The sequence below is a fragment of the Platichthys flesus genome, chromosome 15 (genome assembly GCF_949316205.1).
Source record: "Platichthys flesus chromosome 15, fPlaFle2.1, whole genome shotgun sequence".
Lineage (NCBI taxonomy): Eukaryota > Metazoa > Chordata > Actinopteri > Pleuronectiformes > Pleuronectidae > Platichthys > Platichthys flesus.
In genome coordinates, this window is record NC_084959.1 from 18,739,934 (window position 1) to 18,758,774 (window position 18,841).

The 18,841-nt window shown below is 42.2% G+C and overlaps 2 protein-coding genes across 2 annotated transcripts; both read left to right on the forward strand.

The window, feature by feature from the left end:
• The first annotated feature begins 2,473 nt into the window (after positions 1-2,473).
• Positions 2,474-4,508, forward strand: LOC133969867 (microfibril-associated glycoprotein 4-like). Its single transcript, XM_062406571.1, has 5 exons — positions 2,474-2,731; positions 3,298-3,336; positions 3,408-3,504; positions 3,636-3,806; positions 4,151-4,508. Exons 1-5 carry the CDS (start codon positions 2,474-2,476, stop codon positions 4,405-4,407), a joined length of 822 nt encoding a protein of 273 aa, XP_062262555.1. The 3' UTR covers positions 4,408-4,508.
• An 8,597-nt stretch (positions 4,509-13,105) lies between these two features.
• Positions 13,106-18,210, forward strand: LOC133970082 (microfibril-associated glycoprotein 4-like). The gene is made up of 7 exons (XM_062406902.1): positions 13,106-13,299; positions 15,313-15,413; positions 16,242-16,400; positions 16,967-17,005; positions 17,077-17,173; positions 17,309-17,479; positions 17,803-18,210. The coding sequence occupies exons 2-7, from the start codon at positions 15,345-15,347 to the stop codon at positions 18,057-18,059; spliced, it is 792 nt and encodes a 263-aa protein (XP_062262886.1). The 5' UTR covers positions 13,106-13,299; positions 15,313-15,344; the 3' UTR covers positions 18,060-18,210.
• Positions 18,211-18,841: the final 631 nt, after the last annotated feature.

Genomic DNA, 18,841 nt, shown 5'->3' on the forward strand with positions numbered 1-18,841 from the left:
AACTGTCAAAACAGTAGTTAGACTTTCTTCACAGAAGTAAGACATTGATCAGGGAAATTTTCCATTACATTCCTCCCTTTTTATCATTTAAAAATATGATCACTAACGAAAAACAATACAACAAACATCAATAACAAACCTCAAATCATAGAAGAATATTGATAAGTCTTCACCCCACACCTGTACGTACAGTAGTAAGATATTGATAATGGAAATTTTCCATTACAGAAGCTAATGTAGTTAATGCAGATAATGTAGCTAATACAGCTAATGTCTATAATACAGCTAATGCTGATAATGTAGCTAATGTAGCTAATGCCGATAATGTAGCTAATGCCGATAATGTAGCTAATGCAGCTAACCATTGTATAAAAATACGTAGCTGCGCTGAGTCAACATAAGCTGTGGTGATGTTAGGGACCTGCCTTCAGTTGAGAGTTTTTGGGGCGATTAGTTAAAGAAACATTTTTTTATTTGAAAAGTTGTTCTCCTCAAGCGTTTACGACTCTTTCACATAATACTTGTTTTTGTTCGCTTTCCGTCCAAAATCAACTTTTTCTTTATATGATTAAAGTATTTACTTTCTTTGTCGTTGGAGTCGTTTCTTCCAATACTTAAACAGGAATCTTAATAATGGTGTTTCCATGGACATCAATATGATTATTATTATATAGACTATTGACCTTATCTGAAAAATACTTTATATCTATTATGTTACCATTACATTTCATTTAGCTGACCCTTTTATCTAAAGCGACTCACAATAAGTGCATCAACCACGAGGGAACAAACCCAGAACAATCAAGAAAGTGCAATTTCTTCAAGAAATCCAAACTAAAAAGTTCTGACATATGCCACTAAACTGTTTGTTTTAAACTTTTATTCAAAGTGTAGTCTGAAATCGAAAAAACTAATAAAAAGATGTGTAAAAAAAAGAAAGTGTAGTCTGAAGAGGTGTGTCTTCAGTCTGGAGGAAGATGTGATGTTGTTGAGTGACAGCTGTCCCTCAGTGAGGGAGCAGCTGATTGACCGATGCAGAGCGGAGTATTAGATAGATAGATTGATAGATGGATAGAGAGATAGATAGATAGATTACTTTATTCATCCCGAAGGAGAAAAAAGTCATCATAGCAGCCGGTATATTTGAATACAATAAAATACAATACAATAGAATAAAATAAAAAATATTGAGGTAGAAACAGAAACACAAGATAAATAGGTAGATAAGGTGCAGTTGCAAGATGATGGTAATAGTACTGATGATATGATGGTAATGTTATTGTTAGACAGCATACAAAAATAGCACAGTACATATAGTATACAACACAACACAATATACATTCATACATGATAGAAAGTTTGACTCACAGGTGAGTTCACTCATTGGTTGACTGTGTTTTTGTTTTATTTTCAGATAAGTCCAGTTTCAGCAGAAATCTGTTCGTCATGGAAGGTTCCTGGAAGGTGGTGAAAGGAGAGGGCCGGAAGCAACTGATCCATCAAGGAGACCAGAAGGTGAAACAATATACAAACACTAACAGAGCAACATGAGCAACTGTCTCCATCAAGTCATAAGATGTCTCCCACAGCCTCCCAGTTTATCTCCCTCACCCTGCGTAACTCATTCCAATACAACAATGTCCTGTCGGTCTTTTATCTGTAACCTAACCTGGGTTCTGCTTAGGGAGAGAAGGAGGATCTCTGGAACTAGACAGGCTCTATTCTCATGTACAGATAGAATATACACTATACATATTATATAGTGATATATACAGTTATGTAAATTCCTCAACAATGATGAAGGTGAGTGAACAGATTATTTCTCCTCAATGCTAATGTTTCTACGGTGGCTCTGAATGGACAAGTTTTAATCTGAGCCACTAGATGTCGCTGAACATGACTTAATAGAAAATAACTTAATGTAAACGTCTTAGCTTTATAACAACAGAACTTAGGGGAGGAGAGGCGGTGGTCTAGTGGCAGAAACTTGGACTATAGCCAGAGAAGGTCTCTGGTTCGTCTCTGGTTCGACTCCACGGAGAGACAAAAAAAGACGAACCTGGATTGATCTGTCCAAAAATCCAAGTGAATTCTCCCTACCCTGTCTAGTGCCCCTGAGCAAGGCACATTACTCCCCCAAACATCTGCTCCCGAGCGCCGTACATGGTTGCTCACTGCTCTGTGTGTCCTGCACCAGATGCGTCAAAAGCAGAGATTAAATTTCCCTACCTGCATGAGTGTGCCTTTGCGTGTCTGTGCATGTGTTTGGGACTTAAAATGCATCTTAGCATCTTAATCTTAGTCAGGACCAGGTCTGGACATAAACCTCGGTCGACCATCAGTTGTTCTTTCTGTTCTTCATACGTGTTTTATAAGCGTGTCATACATGTTGTCATACTCCACCAAGGGAAAATTTAATCTTCTGTTGTGTTGTTTTCGAGAGGTTTGTGAGCTGTGGCTTTGGGGACAAACTATGTGGATCTTTATCTTGCTAAGCTCCACCTCTGTTGACTTTGACCACTCCCCCACGACTCAAGCGGTCAAAGTATTGAAAACATCTGTTCTGTTCCAGCTGTTTCAAGTCGTCGTCCTCCTCCTCTTGGATCCAGCGTTGATCAGCTGCCATGTCGCCCAATATCCGACTGACTGCAGCAACATCAGTGAAAACGGAGATAGCCACCAGAGTGGCCCCTACTCAATCTACCCTGCAGGAGAGAACCTCAGAGTCGAAGTACGTTCACTTGTGTTTTTATTATTGGACAAAAACATGTTTCCTTTCATACGTAGAATCCTTAAAGCGACATTTCACCGATACTGATCAACAGCACCCCCTGCAGCCACATGAGGGGATGGATGCTGTTTCGAATTCTTCAAATTTCAAAGTTTCCTGCTGAATATTAGAGATAACCTCTGGTTTTTAATAACTTCAGAGTCTTTTTAACTGATCTCAGTTCAGCTTCACTCTTCAACTGGAGCTGATTGTGACAGTTGAAGCTGTGACTCTCAGTCAGTTTTTCTCACTCGAGATGGAACCGACTCACCAGAGTTACAGAGAACAGACGTTCAGGGAGTGAAGGAGGAAACTTTCTCACGTTCACACTCACACATCAGACTCACTTTCATCAAGCTGCTGGTTTCAGGAGGAAAAGTTTAAATGAAGTAGATTCGATTCTTGCCATGATCACTAGTATCATATGAATCTCTGGGCTTCTATCGGTCAGTGTCACTGAACGTGTTGAAAGTGAAAAAGACTTGAGTGAAACATTTGAGTTGATCACATGTATTGATGTGTTGCAGGTCAACTGTCAGATGAGTCCAGACCAACCAGCCTGGACAGTGAGTATTTTTATTGACTTTCTATAAGCGTCAAATCAGTCAGACTCATATTCCACTGTTTACCTGCTCAGGTGATTCAGACCAGGATGGATGGAACCGTCAACTTCTACCGGCCCTGGATTCAGTACAAGGTCGGCTTCGGTTCGGTGATGGGAGAACACTGGCTCGGTGAGAAGCCAAACCACAGCAACAGCTGACAACTTACTGTTACACAACCCCCTTCAACTGTGTGTGTGTGTGTGTGTGTGTGTGTGTGTGTGTGTGTGTGTGTGTGTGTGTGTGTGTGTGTGTGGTTACAGGTTTGGACAACCTCCACTATCTTACCTCAGGAATCAGGAAGTATGAGTTACAGGTGGACATGGAGGACTTTGAGGGAAATACAGCCTCCGCGCATTACGGGTTGTTCTCCGTCGACTCTGAGTGTACCGGATACAATTTGACTGTGTCTGGATTCACAGATAAAGGAGCAGGTAACTGTGTGTGTTTGTGTGTGTGTGTGTGTGTGTGTTTGTCCGTGTGTGTGAGTGTGTGAAACATTTATCATAAATCGTCTTTCATTCTGGTAAATAAAAATGTTTTTCAGTTTTTGTTCTTTTGTTGAGTCAAAAGAGAACTATTTAAATTGTTTTCTATGGACACTCCTCCTGAGAGACGGCATCGAAGCAACAGATAGAGACAGATAGCACAGATAGAGACAGAGACATGTCTCCTTCAGACAAATCCCTTGTTGATTACACATATTTTGAGTCTATAACACTGTATCATCTCTGTGTCTTCTCTGTGTCTTCTCTGTGTCTCTGAAGGAGACTCCCATGATCTCCCATGATCTCACACAAAGGCATGAAGTTCTCCACCTTTGACAGAGACCAGGACATGTGGCCTGAGAACTGTGCCTCAACCTACATGGGAGGTTTCTGGTACAACGCATGTCACCACGCAAACCCTAATGGGGTTTATCGCTGGGGGAAGGAGAAGACTCCCTTTGCTGTTGGAGTTTCATGGTTCTCTTGGAAATCTACCTATGACTACTCTGTGAAGTCTATTGTCATGAAGGTCCGTCCTGTGCATTGAGTAACTTTCTAGGAGCAGCAGCAGAACCAGATGTTGATCTGTCTCAACATCTGTCGCTTTCATCAGTCAAAGTCAAATGAAATCACACGTTTGAACCCTGTTGTCAATCATCGCCTGCTGCATTTCCTAAATAAACGAGACGCAAAAAATCTGATGTGACCTGATATCTTTGTATCATGTACCTTTTCATTTGTTTCATGTGTCGTCATATGTCTCATTCATGTGTCTTCATGTGACTTCATGTGTCTCATGTGTCTTCATGTGTCTCACAGGGTCTCCATACACTCTACGATCCCTCCTGCACAGACTCAGACTGTAAATTACGTCAGTATCCATCACTGATCGTACTAAAAGTAAAAATTGGGAAATTAAACAGACAAGCTTCTATTTCGTCAGAATCTTTATTTCAGGAATAAATTTCATTTCATATGTAAACTGTCGTCACAGATTCTCACTGATTCAAATTCATGAGTCAATTACTGATCAAAACAAAGGTAGAATAAGTGTCTGGATCTTTCTTCTTCTTCCTGGTATAAAAATAAGATCTAAGTGCTTCAGCACTTTAATACTGTCTCTGCTTCAGCGTGTTCACAGCTCAGGTGTCAGCGCACGTCATCACGTGCACAACTCTCCAGAAACATTTCAACAGACAAACACAAGAAGTAAATCATCAGTTGCTGCTTTTAACGCTAGATTCATTTTTATCATAAAACATCAGGTCAAATCAAAGAGGAAAATAACATTACATTACATGTCATTTAGCTGACGCTTTTGTCCAAAGCGACTTACATTTTTAGAACACTCAGCATTTATGAGGGGCCATTTAGAGGTTCAGTATCTTGCCAAGGACACTTAGGCATGCAGATGGGAAAGAGTGGGATCCCAACCGGCAACATTCTTGTTGAAGAACACCCGCTCTATCCCCTAGGCCACGCTCTCCCCCAAATGAAGTAAACAACGTGAGGGATATATTTCACTGACGAGTCCAACATATTTTCAGCATCGGTTTTACAAAAAGTTGTTTTATCCCCCTGTTGCACACTCTTACAGGTAGGGAAATTTAACCTCTGCTTTTGATCCATCTGGTTCAGGACACACAGAGCAGTGAGCGACCATGTACGGAGTTCGGGGAGCATATGTTGGGGGAGCAAGGTGCCTTGCTCAGGGGCACTAGACAGGGTAGCTTTTGTTGTCTTTCCGTGGAGTCGAACCAGAGACGAACCAGAGACCTTCTCTGCCCATAGTCCAAGTTTCTGCTACTAGACCACCGCCTCTCCTAATGCAGGAAATGCAGATAACGTAGCTAATTCAGCTAATGCAGCTAACCATTGTATAAAAATATATAGCTGAGCTGAGTCAACATCAGCTAAGGTGACTTTAGGGACCTGCCTTCAGTTGAGAGTTTTTTGGGCGATTGTTTATAGAAACATTTCTTTATTTGAACGTATTTTGTTCTTCTCAAGCGTTTACGACTGTTAAACATAATATTTGTTATTGTTCGCTTTCTGTCCAAAATCAGTTTTTCTTTATTTCATAAAAGTAATTACTTTCATTGTTGTTTCCTTAAATATTAAAACAGGAAACTTAATAATGACGTTTCCACGGACACCAAAATGATTATTATAATATAGACTATTGACCTTATTCTGAATAAGACTTTATATCTATGATGTTACGATGAGTTTGAATATGAAGGAGTACTTTCCTCCCAATGATAATGATTTAAGTATTTAAATGAACAACTGTCTATTTTGTTCAAAAAACGTTTTAAGTTTGACTTCTTGTTTTAACTTTTACTTTTTGCGGCTGTTGAGAATATCATTGTGATGAGGGTGGGTCAATACGCTGATGAAGCCAAACTGTGCTGCTCGGTGATGATGCGCGGCTAACTGTGCCTGAGCATCCACGCACTTAAATTTAAGGTTGATTTTGTTGATCAAAGTCTCGACAGTGATGGAAGCCCCACCCCTTCAGGCGTGATCCGAGTGCTGTGGCTTTCCTGTGGAGTAACTTCACTCTGACGACTTTGAGTTTGACATTTCAGTCCATTGTTAGTTTTATATCTGCGTTGAGGCGTATTTGTTGTTTATAGGTTTTCATCTTTGAATCTGTGACAGTTTTATAGGATCAGCTCATATTTTGTATCAACACATCCATGAACATGTTTTAATTGTCTCTCCTGTTAATGCCTCTATTAAAGAAGGATTTAACCATGTGGCCTCTGAGCAGATTAATTCACTTGGATCTTTCAGAGTTTCAGGAAAATACATTTCTTTAAGTTTCATTTTACAATCATGTCTTTTTTTAATCTGTGACATGAGTTTTAAAATCTCTTTATTATATCAATTTCTTTAGTGGATTATACATTTATCACAGAATTATTTTATTTGACAAACCTCAAATGTAAAACAGTCAAAATGCTTTATACAGATCTCATGCTAATTCTGAACGTTTTTTTCTATTCTAACCAAATTTAATCTCCATTTATTATCGATATTGATCGATTAACAGTCCACGTCCATTTGTATAGTGTATTCAGTGAAAGTTTGGAGATGATGTAGCTAATGTAGCTAATGTAGCTAATGTAGCTAATGTAGCTAATGTAGTGTCGTGGAAATTTATCATGAGATTCGCAATAATGAGTTTCCCAGACTGGAGTTGCCTTAGAGTTAAGATTTTTAGTAGTGTATTAACGCATACCTGCAAGTTCTCACGCTTTCGCCGCGTGACACACGCTTTTGCATGTTGGTGGTTGACTAAGTCACAATAATTTTGTAAAACATCATCGTATCAGGCCGTCTTGAAGTACAAGGAGCGGGCAAGTGTGTGTCTGTGTGTGTGTGGTTCCGGATAGCGCACCGTAGCCCCGCCCCCTGCCCCCGCGCACTCGCTCAGGTAGACAAAGTGAGATCAGAGCTCATTCACATGAAGCAGCCTCTCAGTGACTCATTACTTCTTAACTATATTAATAATTTTATTTTATTTATTTTTTTGCCTCGTCGCATATTTGTGTTTCTGGGTCTTTCACATAGCCTACTAGTTATTTCGGCCTCCAAGTTCTGGAAATTGTACCACCCTTACGTTCCACCTTCTTGCGCGAGCTGACTGTAGAGAGAGTCTGTCATTGGGCGACCGATCTCAGGGTTGCCAGAGCCACGATAATTATCCTCCAAATACGATTATTTTGAGCCTTTGGAACTTTACTTTGCCATTTCCAATCTGGCAACATTGAGCACCTTGCCGCTTCCACTCCGTGCGCTGTTTACAACAGCACATTACATCTGCAGCCATGCCTAAACGCAAATGTAAGTTCATGGACGAACTAAAAAAAAAATACCCATGTTTTCGCCTCGGCCGTGATGCTTCGGAAGCTAAGTGCATGACATGCAGAGCAGGCACTTACGTGTCAGTGGCAAATAAAGGTGGCAGCGATTTGGAAAGTTTCTTAATTTTCTTATTTTAATATGTGGCCATATAAATCATTTATTATTTAGAATGTTTTATTTGTTATCATTATTGACACATTTAAATGCCACAAAAAATATTTGTTTTACATTTGCACTATGCAATTTTGTTAAAGTTCAATAAATAGATGTTCATATAGTCATTTGTGTCATTTTTGTCATTTCATTTGTGACAATCGTATGCATTCACATGGTCATGGTGCGGCATGCTATACACTACACCTCCCCACGCCAACACCCCCCCCCCCCCCCCCCCCCCGCGACGAAGTGTCCTCTTTTTTACAAACTCAAATCTGGTCACCCTACTTAACTATGAAAACAGTGAAAACACAGAGTTTCTATGGTCTCAGCTGATCAGAGATCAGCGCCTCAGCTTCTCGATCAGAGCAGAAGCTGCAGTTGGTTTCTATCGAGCTTCAGTATCTGTGTTCGCCTCCAGTCTGACCTGCTCTCGCTTTTTGTTTTAATATTTCGCCAACTAAAATATATATTTTTAAGCTACTAGGCTGCAGCTATATGTTTTAATTTATTTCAAAATAGGGTACTTCTTATTTCATACATTTTCCACAAATATGGGGAGGACTCAAATAGCCCTACACAGTTCTGTGTTTAATTTGTTTCAAAGTAGGCATGCACTTGACTGTGTTTTTTGTTTGTTTGTTATTTTGTTGCTTGAGAGGCCTGACTGCTATGTTCACAGCAAAGTTGAAAAAAGAAAATATTAAGCCATGGTTTAACTGCACTATAGACTGAGTCCTGCTGACTCATGCTGACTGGCATCACTGTTCCATAAAGAGGAATCAAATCCAAAACACAGTTGGACAAATAAAGGTCAGCATGAGGTGGAAGACGAAGATGTTGTATCATCTAAGTGCACAAGAAACAGTCAAAAACAGTAGTTCAATCAGGAGAGACTTGATTTTTAATTTAACAAAGTTTATTTTTATAATGCACAGAGAATGCGATATTTATAGTCTTTTGGCATTTTAGACCCCTGTGTGATGTCATCAGGATTAGGAAGGGGGTGGAGCAGAGCGCCGTACAGGAATACCCCCCGGGGTCTAGACACTGGTGGTGGTTCATCAGTCATTGTTTGTCTGGATGGCCAATATATGAGCATTGTCCTGTTGGACTTCCTAGGTGTGACATCGTCTGAACTTAACCCTCACAAGAGTAAGGAAAAACTACAAAAACCCTTCTTGAAGGGAAAAACGTAGAAACCTCAGGAAGAGCCACATGCGAGGGATCCCTCTTCCAGGATGGACAGGAGTGCAATGGATGCCACGAGTGACAAGTCTGTTGTCAGGCAGTCAGCTGCCACCATAGCCCGCGATCTATTGTCATCGGGATCCGGAAGAGGTGATGAACTGTTACCACCTTGCTCGAAGATGGCAACAAGAAGGGAGGCAACACACACACCTCTATAGCCAAAAGCAAATTTATTTGACTCCAAATCAAGATAGCCCTAACTACGTAGTGGGATGCGTAAAATATATTACGCGTCAGTGGTGTTAAAAGGGACATATTATGAAAATTCCACTTTTGTAGTGCTTCTACACATTATTTTGGGTATCTGGCATGTCTACCTTCCCAAAAACTCTGGAAAAAAACAACTCCCGCGATTTGTTGTGGTTCCTCTATTTCAGAAACTATGTGCTTGAGTGTGTCCAATGGAATTATGACCGAAATAGACGTCATAGTCAACATGCCCATTTAGTACATTCCCCCATAGCTCTATGCACTCCCCCACTACCACTCGACCCACCCCTAGATGGCCCTCCCCCTTTATAGACGGTCTATCGGTGTCCGGCCGCCATTTCATTCTTGCAAGCCTTGGAAACACTTGGATAAGCTAACTAGCAGCATGAATCGTATTCGACAACCGAGTTGCTCAGTGGTCGGCTGCACAAATGTCTTCATGTGACTCCAGGTTCAGAAGACACAAGATTGAGATGGATTGAGTTCATATATGATGGCAACGTTCCTGCAAGAGTTGGCAAATATCTGTTAGTGTGCACTAACCACTTTGAATCAGACTTATTTATCAACCTGGGCCAATATAACGCCGGATTCTCGAAAAGGTTGTTATTGAAAGAGGGGTCGGTGCCATCCTTCCATCGCAATACTGAAGACGAGGGAAATGTAAGTATTTTTTTTTTTATAATTCTGGTATTTGCTTCTTTTAGACATTTTGTGTGGAGGCTAGTAACGTTAGCATGTTGTGCTGTGTGTGTGAGGGGGTGGGGGGCTAGTATGTAGTGGTGGGGGATAGGTAGAGACTTTACAGGAGTTTTCATGTTCGACTCTTAATAACGTTATTGAACAATTAATCGAGGACGGCTGGCGAGTCTTAGAGAGAAGACGGCGTCAGAGTCCACGTGAACGGTGATCGCACGGCAGGTTCGTGAATGTTGTGCTCTCCACGCTCTTTCCCCCCCTCCGCTCGAGGGGCCCGCAGCAGCTACTACGAACCCCGGCAGTAGCTGCTATGAGCGTCGGTAGTAGCTGCTGTAGCTTGAAGTTAGCTACATGCGCCCGTAGCAGCTGCTATGAGTGCCGGTTGTAGCTGCTGTAGCTTGAAGTTAGCTACATGCGCCCGTAGCAGCTGCTATGAGTGCCGGTTGTAGCTGCTGTAGCTTGAAGTTAGCTACGGATGCTTGTAGCAGCTGCTACGAGCGTCGGCCGTAGCTAACTTCCAGCCCAGTGCTGCCGTGGGAAAAAATCAGCGGCACAGTACTAACGGGAGGACACGCGAGTGGAGGGGGGGAGCGTGGAGAGCACAACACTCACAAACCTAACTTCCAGCTACAGCTGCTGCTACGGGCGCTCGTTCAAGATACCGGAGGATGTTGTTGTCATAATGTGCGGGACTAGAACGATTATTCATTACCAGCCCTAGTTAGGGAAACTGTGTCCTTGTATCCTTGTATGCATGACAGTAGTACAAACATGAATAACATTGCTGCTTTTGGTGTTCAGGCAAGCACATCTGCTCACTGTGCTAGGCTACATCACGTAGCATGCCAGACGGACCCACCACAGATGCGCACACATGGCACGCAGCTTTCTATGAAAACACTGTGACCTCACTACAAAAGTACAGGTTGGTTTACCCTCAGTTACTTCGTCATGTCATTGATTGTGTCTCTGTGTTAAAGTTGTAACAGCATCTCATTTGTTGTGACTCCATGGATACTGAATGTCTGTTTTATCATAGGCACACAGAAAACTGTGCTGCACTGATGTCGGTGTTGGGACCTCAGCTGTAAGAGGCCTCGCTTGGAGGAGGGAGAGGACAACCCAAGTTGTTCAAGTATGGACTTCGGAGAGCCACAGGATGCTACCTATGATCCTGATGACTCGATCACAGTCTTGACTGAGTCAGCAGATGTGACGTGAGTGACTCAATATTTAATCTAAACATTTCAATAATCAGATGGATTACCATCCTACACTTTCTTAGCTGTTGCAGCCTTTTGGTGAAATCTTTGTCTTTCTAATAGAATGGAATCTTCTAACCCTGTTCATAAGACACCCACATATATTGTCTATGAAAACTGCCTCCTGGAGCTGTTTGAGGTGTGTCGGCTATGGCAACAGTAAACGACGTTAGCAGCTCTTAGCTAGCTTAGCTAAATCATCTGAACAATAATAACCCATAATATCAAAATTCGGCATATTAAAACAAAATCAAAAACGTTTTCTACTTTGTTTTGGACATGTCTCAAAAATGTAGCCTAGCCAGCCCCAGGCCAACGTTACTTACCATGTCTGCCTCCACTCGCTCATCATTGTCAAGTCCTCCTCACTCGTCTCCCGGCGCACCTGCTGCTGCTGGGCTGGTGAACCCGGCACCAAATAGGTCCGTCAGTTTGGCACATTTAGCAGCCTCCACCTCTAGAGACTTCAGCTTTTTTTTCCCGATGCTTCCAAGCGCCACCCAGGCGTTTTTTACTTAAGTTTCTGTCTCAGTAGCAGCCCGTCCCGCGACTCCCCCCGCCAATGCCATGAGGTCCCGCCCCACCCTGGTTTGATTTGTGATTGACAGCACTGTCAGGGCTCTCTGAGCCTGTCAGCCCATGATTGATTGACAATGGCAATCAATAGACCAATAATATGTGTCGATGCTGGCAACACACTGCTAGCCCTCTGTAGCCAATTGGCCGGCCCAATTGGAGGGAATTTAGAGAGGAAGAAGAGAAAAAAAGGAAAAGAAAAAAAAACATAGCGGACCAGACCGGCCCACATTGGGTCAACGGCCAACCGGGACGATGCCCGGTATGCCAGATGGCCAGTCCACCCCTGCTTACAGGGTCACATCCACCATAGAGACGTTCTAGAACAAACGATGCATGACGATGAAGACGAAATAGGTTACTGCTGCTGTTTTTGTGCAAAGAAAAATGTACATTCCTGTAACTGAGCAAGCATATAAAAACAACAATGGAAGGTGTAGGAAAATCACACAAGTCTGTGGACGGACTTGGAGAGGAGAGGACAACAATGCAAAGAGAATCTTATAAGGTGAAAGATTAGACCTAGTACATTTTCTCATCCACATTTACAACAGCACCAGAAGCAGGATCTTTGTCCATGTGAGACCTGTGTCTTCACAGCACTTAGCAAGCTTAGTTTTGAGTGTGCAGTTCTCTCGTTCCACAGCTCCACCACTGGCTTGGTGACCACACTTGCAGTTTATTTTGAGGCAGGAAAGGCTTCAACCCAATTTGACCACATGTCGACCATCACTAGGCGATGAGATGTACCTTCTGATGGTGATAGCTCTATGAAGTCCATCATCAGATGTTCAAAAGGGCGAACAGGCGGTGGGTGTGCTGCCTGGCTGGTTGTAGCCACTGGCCGTCCAACATTGTGTGTGCCGCAGATTACGCATTCCTGACATTATTTTTTTGCAAAGGTGAAGAAACCTTTCGTAAACCATTTTCCTGTGATCTTAGGTAACATCCCCATTTTAGATGTATGATCTTTACCGTGAGCTAACTTAGCATAATGGGGAAAGAAATGTTTTGGCAAACAGGGTTTGCTGTCAGGGCCATACCACACACCAGTTCGGAACATAGCACCAGAGGTCTTCCATAGGGAGATCTCCGGAGGAGTAACAGTGGACTGTCCTGCAGAGAGAAAGGAGGACATATCAGAAGTGATACATACAGTCTGGTTATGAAAAAGAGGAAGTGGAATGTCAGATGTGAGTGTGACAGCCTGTTGTTTGAAAGAGGAGGTTTCAATTTGCCAAAGGGCATCAAAATCACGAGTTACACCGAATGCATATCTGGAGTCAGTGTAGACTGTGAGTGTTTTACCAGTAGCCAATTGCATGCTTCCTTGCTGTCTGGGCTGAGAGGTGATGAGGAAGAGAAATCGAGACGAGAACATCGTTATCTGAACAAACACAATAACCAACACAGTAAGTACCAGAGACAAGTTCACGTCTAGAGGACCCATCTATATACAGTCAAGTCAGAGTTAGAAAGAGGTTTGTCAGCAAGGTCAGGTCGTGTTGAACACTGGACTGGAAGTTCAACAACACAGTTGTGTTCTTCCCCGTTGTCCAAAAAAAACTAAAAAACATTGGATAAGTCTACAACCGAACAATATTGGACACATTCAGAGAATCATCGGGAAAAGGCAAAAAAAAAACAGAAAATAATGTTCAAAACATGTTTGTCAAATTGAACTGTGCACGGGAGAGGTTTTGTGAAAATGTTCTTTACTGTTGCTGTTGAGCCTTGAGAGAAAATAAAGTGACCACTCATTACAGGAGATGTGGGTAAATCAGACATCCTAACCACAGAATAACCTGCACCAGAGTCGACCATGAAATTACGTTTGTGATTGCTAACACACAGTTCGAGTTGAGGCATTTTCTTAAAGCATCACTATTGTATTTAACATAAGAACCACAAAGTTGTGTGTGGTCTGGTGTCTGTGTGCGTGCTGCTAGTATAGCCGCTTCTTCATTGCAGGAGCGTGTATGTATGTGTCAGTGTGTTTCACTTCCCTATCTATGATCCTCGGCGGGTATTGGGATTGTCTCCTCCCAGTCTGCCCCCCTCTCGCCGTTGGGGGCAGTTTTTTGCCCAGTGTTCTTTTTGTCTGCCGATGAAACAATCATCGCTGTCAAGCGGGGGTCGTCGAGAGAAGCCTCTCCCACGGCCATGTCCGCGACCGCGCGCCTCTCTTCCAGTGAAGTTGTTGGCTCTGTTTTTGGCGCAATCTTGACTACGGGGCCCCACCAGTGCCGACACAGCCTGCATCATAGTTGCCTCTGCTTTCTGGAGCTGCTGATCTTTTTGCCCGTAGTGGAGGAAGCAGACAATACAGGAAGGTCTGTTTCAGATGTGTATCACAAGGTCAACCAGTTGCAGTGCTGCTGTGCTGGTCAAACAGGACAGTCATACGAGTCAGATAGTCAGCGACTGACTCTTCGTTTGTTGGTAGAGTCTGGTCTTGTCACTGCATCATATTGAGGAGGGTTTTGTCTTTGAGGAGGAGGAAAGCAGGCGTTGAGGAGAGGACCGCCACACCCTGTAAATGGAGGATACAGAGATCTACGTGATTTCTTTTCACATTTCTCAGTTCTTTCAATCTTATTCTCATTTTCTTCTTTTATTTCAAGACATTTCTTATTATTTTCTGTCTTTCCACATTGTGACCTTTTTATGGGTTTTTCTTTGAGGGGTTTAATTTTGTCGACGTTGCATAACCCATTATAAGGAGCAAAGTCTCTGGACCATATGGGAGAAATGTCACACTTTCCTGTCCCCACTCTTGCAATCATAGGGTCCACACTTTTGAGCTAATGTAGCTAAAGCAGCTAATGCAGCTAATGTAGATAATGTACCTAATGCAGCTAATTCTGCTAACCATTAACAGTAGCATTGGTTCATATTGTATAAAAACACGTAGCTGAGCTGAGTCAACTTGAGCTGAGGTGACATTAGGGAACTTACTTCAGGAGTTTGCGGCGAATAGTTGAACAATATGGTTTTTTTAATAACGTACGTTGTTCTCCTCAAGCGTTTAACATAATATTTGTTTTTCTCCGCTTTCTGTCCAAAATCAACTTTTTCTTTATTTCATTAAAGTAATTACTTTCTTTTTCGTTGCAGTAGTTTTTTTAAATATTTAAACAGGTAATCTCAACAATGACGTTTCCGTGGACACCGATATGATTAATATAATATAGACTATTGACCTTAATCTGAATAAGACTTTTTATCTGTTATGTTACCATGAGCTTTTTACGTAACATTTCATTTAGCTGACCCTTCTATCTAAAGTAACTCACATTAAGTGCATCAACCACGAGGGAACAAACCCAGAACAACAAGAATCAAGAAAGTGCAATTTCTCAGAAAGGTGAGGTGAGACAGGTGAGTTCACTCATTGGTTGACTGTGTTTTTGTTTTATTTTCAGATAAGTCCAGTTTCAGCAGAAATCTGTTCGTCATGGACGTTTCCTGGAAGGTGGTGAAAGCAGAGGGCAGGCAGCAACTGATGCATCGAGGAGACCAGAAGGTGAAACAATATACAACAGAGCAACATGAGCAACTGTCTCCATCAAGTCTGAAGATGTCTCCCACAGCCTCCCAGTTTATCTCCCTCACCCTGCGTCACCCATTCCAACAGCACATCCATGAATGTCCCTCTCTCTGTTACATGGAGGTGTTTGCATCCTATTGGACAGTTCAGTCTAAAGTGTGTGTACATGAATCTCATTGTGTCCTCACTTCTGGTGAAATACACAAAGAGTTGGTGTCTCTCTCTGGAGCTTCAGAGTTAGATATGAACGTCCCTGAGTGAAGACACTACAATGTCCTGTTGGTCCTTTATGTATAACCTAACCTGGTTTCTGCTTAGGGAGAGAAGGAGGATCTCTGGAACTAGACAGGCTCTATTCTCCTGTACAGATAGAATACACACTAAACATAATATATAGTGACATATACAGTTATGTGGGATGATGTAAAAAATTCCTCAACACTGATGATGAAGGTGAGTGAACAGATTATTTCTCCTAAATTCTAATGTTTCTACGGTGGCAACAGATCTTAGGGGAGGTCAGGACCAGGTCTGGACATAAACCTTGGTCGACCATCAGTTGTTCTTTTCTCTACTTCATACATGTTTTATAAGCGTGTGTCATACATGTTGTCATACTCCAATCAGGGAACATGTATTCTTCTGTTGTGTTGTTGTCGAGAGGTTTGTGAGCTTTTGCTTTGGCTTTGGCTTTTGGGACAAACTATCTGGATCTTTATCTTGTTAAGCTCCAGCTCTGTTGACTGTGACCACGCCCCCATGACTCAAGCGGTCAAAGTATTGAAAACATCTGTTCTGTTCCAGTTGTTTCAAGTCGTCCTCCTCCTCCTCTTGGCTCCAGCGTTGATCAGCTGCCATGTCGCCCAATATCCGACTGACTGCAGCCACATCAATGAAAACGGATATAGCCACCAGAGCGGCCCCTACTCAATCTACCCTGCAGGAGAGAACCTCAGAGTCGAAGTATGTTCACTTGTGTTTTTATTATTGGACTAAAACATGTTACCTTTCATACGTAAAATCATTAAAGCAACATGTCACCAATACTGATCAACAGCACCCCCTGCAGCTAAATGAGGGGATTGATGCTGTTTCGAATTCTTCATATTTCAAAGTTTCCTGCTGAATATTAGAGATAACCTCTGGTTTTTAATATCTTCAGAGTCTTTTTAACTGATCTCAGTTCAGCTTCACTCTTCAACTGGAGCTGATTGTGACAGTTGAAGCTGTGACTCTCAGTCAGTTTTTCTCACTGGAGATGGAAACGACTCACCAGAGTTACAGAGAACAGACGTTCAGGGAGTGAAGGAGGAAACTTTCTCACGTTCACACTCACACATCAGACTCAATTTCAACAAGCTGCTGGTTTCAGGAGGAAAAGTTTAAATGAAGTAGATTCGATTCTTGCCATGATCACTAGTATCATATGAATCTCTGGGCTTCTATCGGTCAGTGTCACTGAACGTGTTGAAAGTGAAAAAGACTTGAGTGAAACATTTGAGTTGATCACATGTATTGATGTGTTGCAGGTCAACTGTCAGATGAGTGCAGACAAACCAGCCTGGACAGTGAGTATTTTTATTGACTTTCTATAAGCGTCAAATCAGTCAGACTCATATTCCACTGTTTACCTGCTCAGGTGATTCAGACCAGGATGGATGGAACCGTCAACTTCTACCGGCCCTGGATTCAGTACAAGGTCGGCTTCGGTTCGGTGATGGGAGAACACTGGCTCGGTGAGAAGCGGAACCACAGGAACAGCTGAGAACTTACTGTTACACAACCCCCTTGAACAGTGTGTGTGTATGTGTGTATGTGTGTGTGTGTGTGTGTGTGTGTGTGTGTGTGTGTGTGTGTGTGTGTGATTACAGGTCTGGACAACCTCCACTATCTTACCTCAGGAATCAGGAAGTATGAGTTACAGGTGGATATGGAGGACTTTGAGGGAAATAAAGCGTCCGCGCATTACGGGTTGTTCTCCGTCGACTCTGAGTGTACCGGATACAATTTGACTGTGTCTGGATTCACAGATAAAGGAGCAGGTAACTGTGTGTGTGTTTTTGTGTGGGTACGTGTGTGTCTGTGTGTTAAACATTTAGCATTAAACTTCTTTCATTTTGGAAAACAAAAATTTGGTTCTTTTGTTGAGTCAAAAGAAAACTATTTAAACTTTTTTCTATGGACACTTGTCCTGAGAGACGGCATCGAACCGATAGCCAGAGACAGATAGAGAAAGACAGAGACAGATAGAGACAGACAGAGATATGTCTCCTTCAGACAAATCCCTTGTTGATTACAGATATTTTGAGTCCATAACAGTGTATCTTCTCTGTGTCTTCTCTGTGTCTTCGCTGTGTCTCTGTAGGAGACTCCATGATCTCACACAATGGCATGAAGTTCTCCACCTTTGACAGAGACCAGGACATGTGGCCTGAGAACTGTGCCTCAAACTTCATGGGAGGTTTCTGGTACAACAAATGTCACCACGCAAACCCTAATGGGGTTTATCGCTGGGGGAAGGAGAAGACTCCCTATGCTGTTGGAGTTTCATGGCACACTTGGAAAACCACCTATGACTACTCTGTGAAGTCTATTGTCATGAAGGTCCGTCCTGTGCAATAAGTAACTTTCCAGGAGCAGCAGCAGACCAGATGTTGATCTGTCTCAACATCTGTCGCTTATCAGTCAAAGTCAAAAGAAATCACAGGATTGAACCCTGATGACAATCATCGCCTGCTGCATGTCCTCAATAAACGAGACGCAAAAAATCTGATGTGACCTGATATCTTTGTATCATGTACCTTTTCATTTGTTTCATGTGTTGTCATATACCTCATTCATTTGACTTCTTGTGTCTCATGTGACGTCATACAGTAAAAATGTTGAATCGTGAAATTTATCAATAGGTTTCGTTTAATATGAAAACTTTCGTCACGGATTCTCACTGATTCAAATTCATGAGTCAATTACTGATCAAAACTAAGGTAGAATAAGTGTTTTTTTTCACACTGATTGATGACTGATGTTTGATTTAGTTTAGTCAGCGATAAACGTGAACTGATTTGAAATGAAAACCTCTTGAAAAAACACAGTGTGATCGCAGCCTGTGTGTTTTTACTCTTATGAAACCACGGTTCTAGAAAACGCTGTATCCGTCGGAGTGGCGTGTTGCCACAGCGAAGGCGGGGAAATATTGTCTCCTAGTTTTTCTCCATATTTGAACTGAAACGATTGTGAAACTGTCACTAGCATTGTATAAAAACAAGTAGCTGCGTCAACATTACCTCAGGTGACGTTAGCTAATGTAGGTAATATAGCTAATGCAGCTAATGCAGATAATGTAGCTAATGCAGTAAAAGCAGATAATGTAGCTAATTCAGCTAATGTAGCTAATGCAACCAACT

Coding starts and splice junctions, on each gene's coding strand:
- LOC133969867 (XM_062406571.1), top strand. CDS start 2,474: ATGTGGATCTTTATCTTGCTAAGCTCCACCTCTGTTGACTTTGACCAC. Junction 3,337..3,407: donor CAGACCAACCAGCCTGGACA/GTGAGTATTTTT, acceptor TTACCTGCTCAG/GTGATTCAGACCAGGATGGA. Junction 3,505..3,635: donor GATGGGAGAACACTGGCTCG/GTGAGAAGCCAA, acceptor GTGTGGTTACAG/GTTTGGACAACCTCCACTAT.
- LOC133970082 (XM_062406902.1), top strand. CDS start 15,345: ATGGACGTTTCCTGGAAGGTGGTGAAAGCAGAGGGCAGGCAGCAACTG. Junction 15,414..16,241: donor TGCATCGAGGAGACCAGAAG/GTGAAACAATAT, acceptor GTTCTGTTCCAG/TTGTTTCAAGTCGTCCTCCT. Junction 17,006..17,076: donor CAGACAAACCAGCCTGGACA/GTGAGTATTTTT, acceptor TTACCTGCTCAG/GTGATTCAGACCAGGATGGA.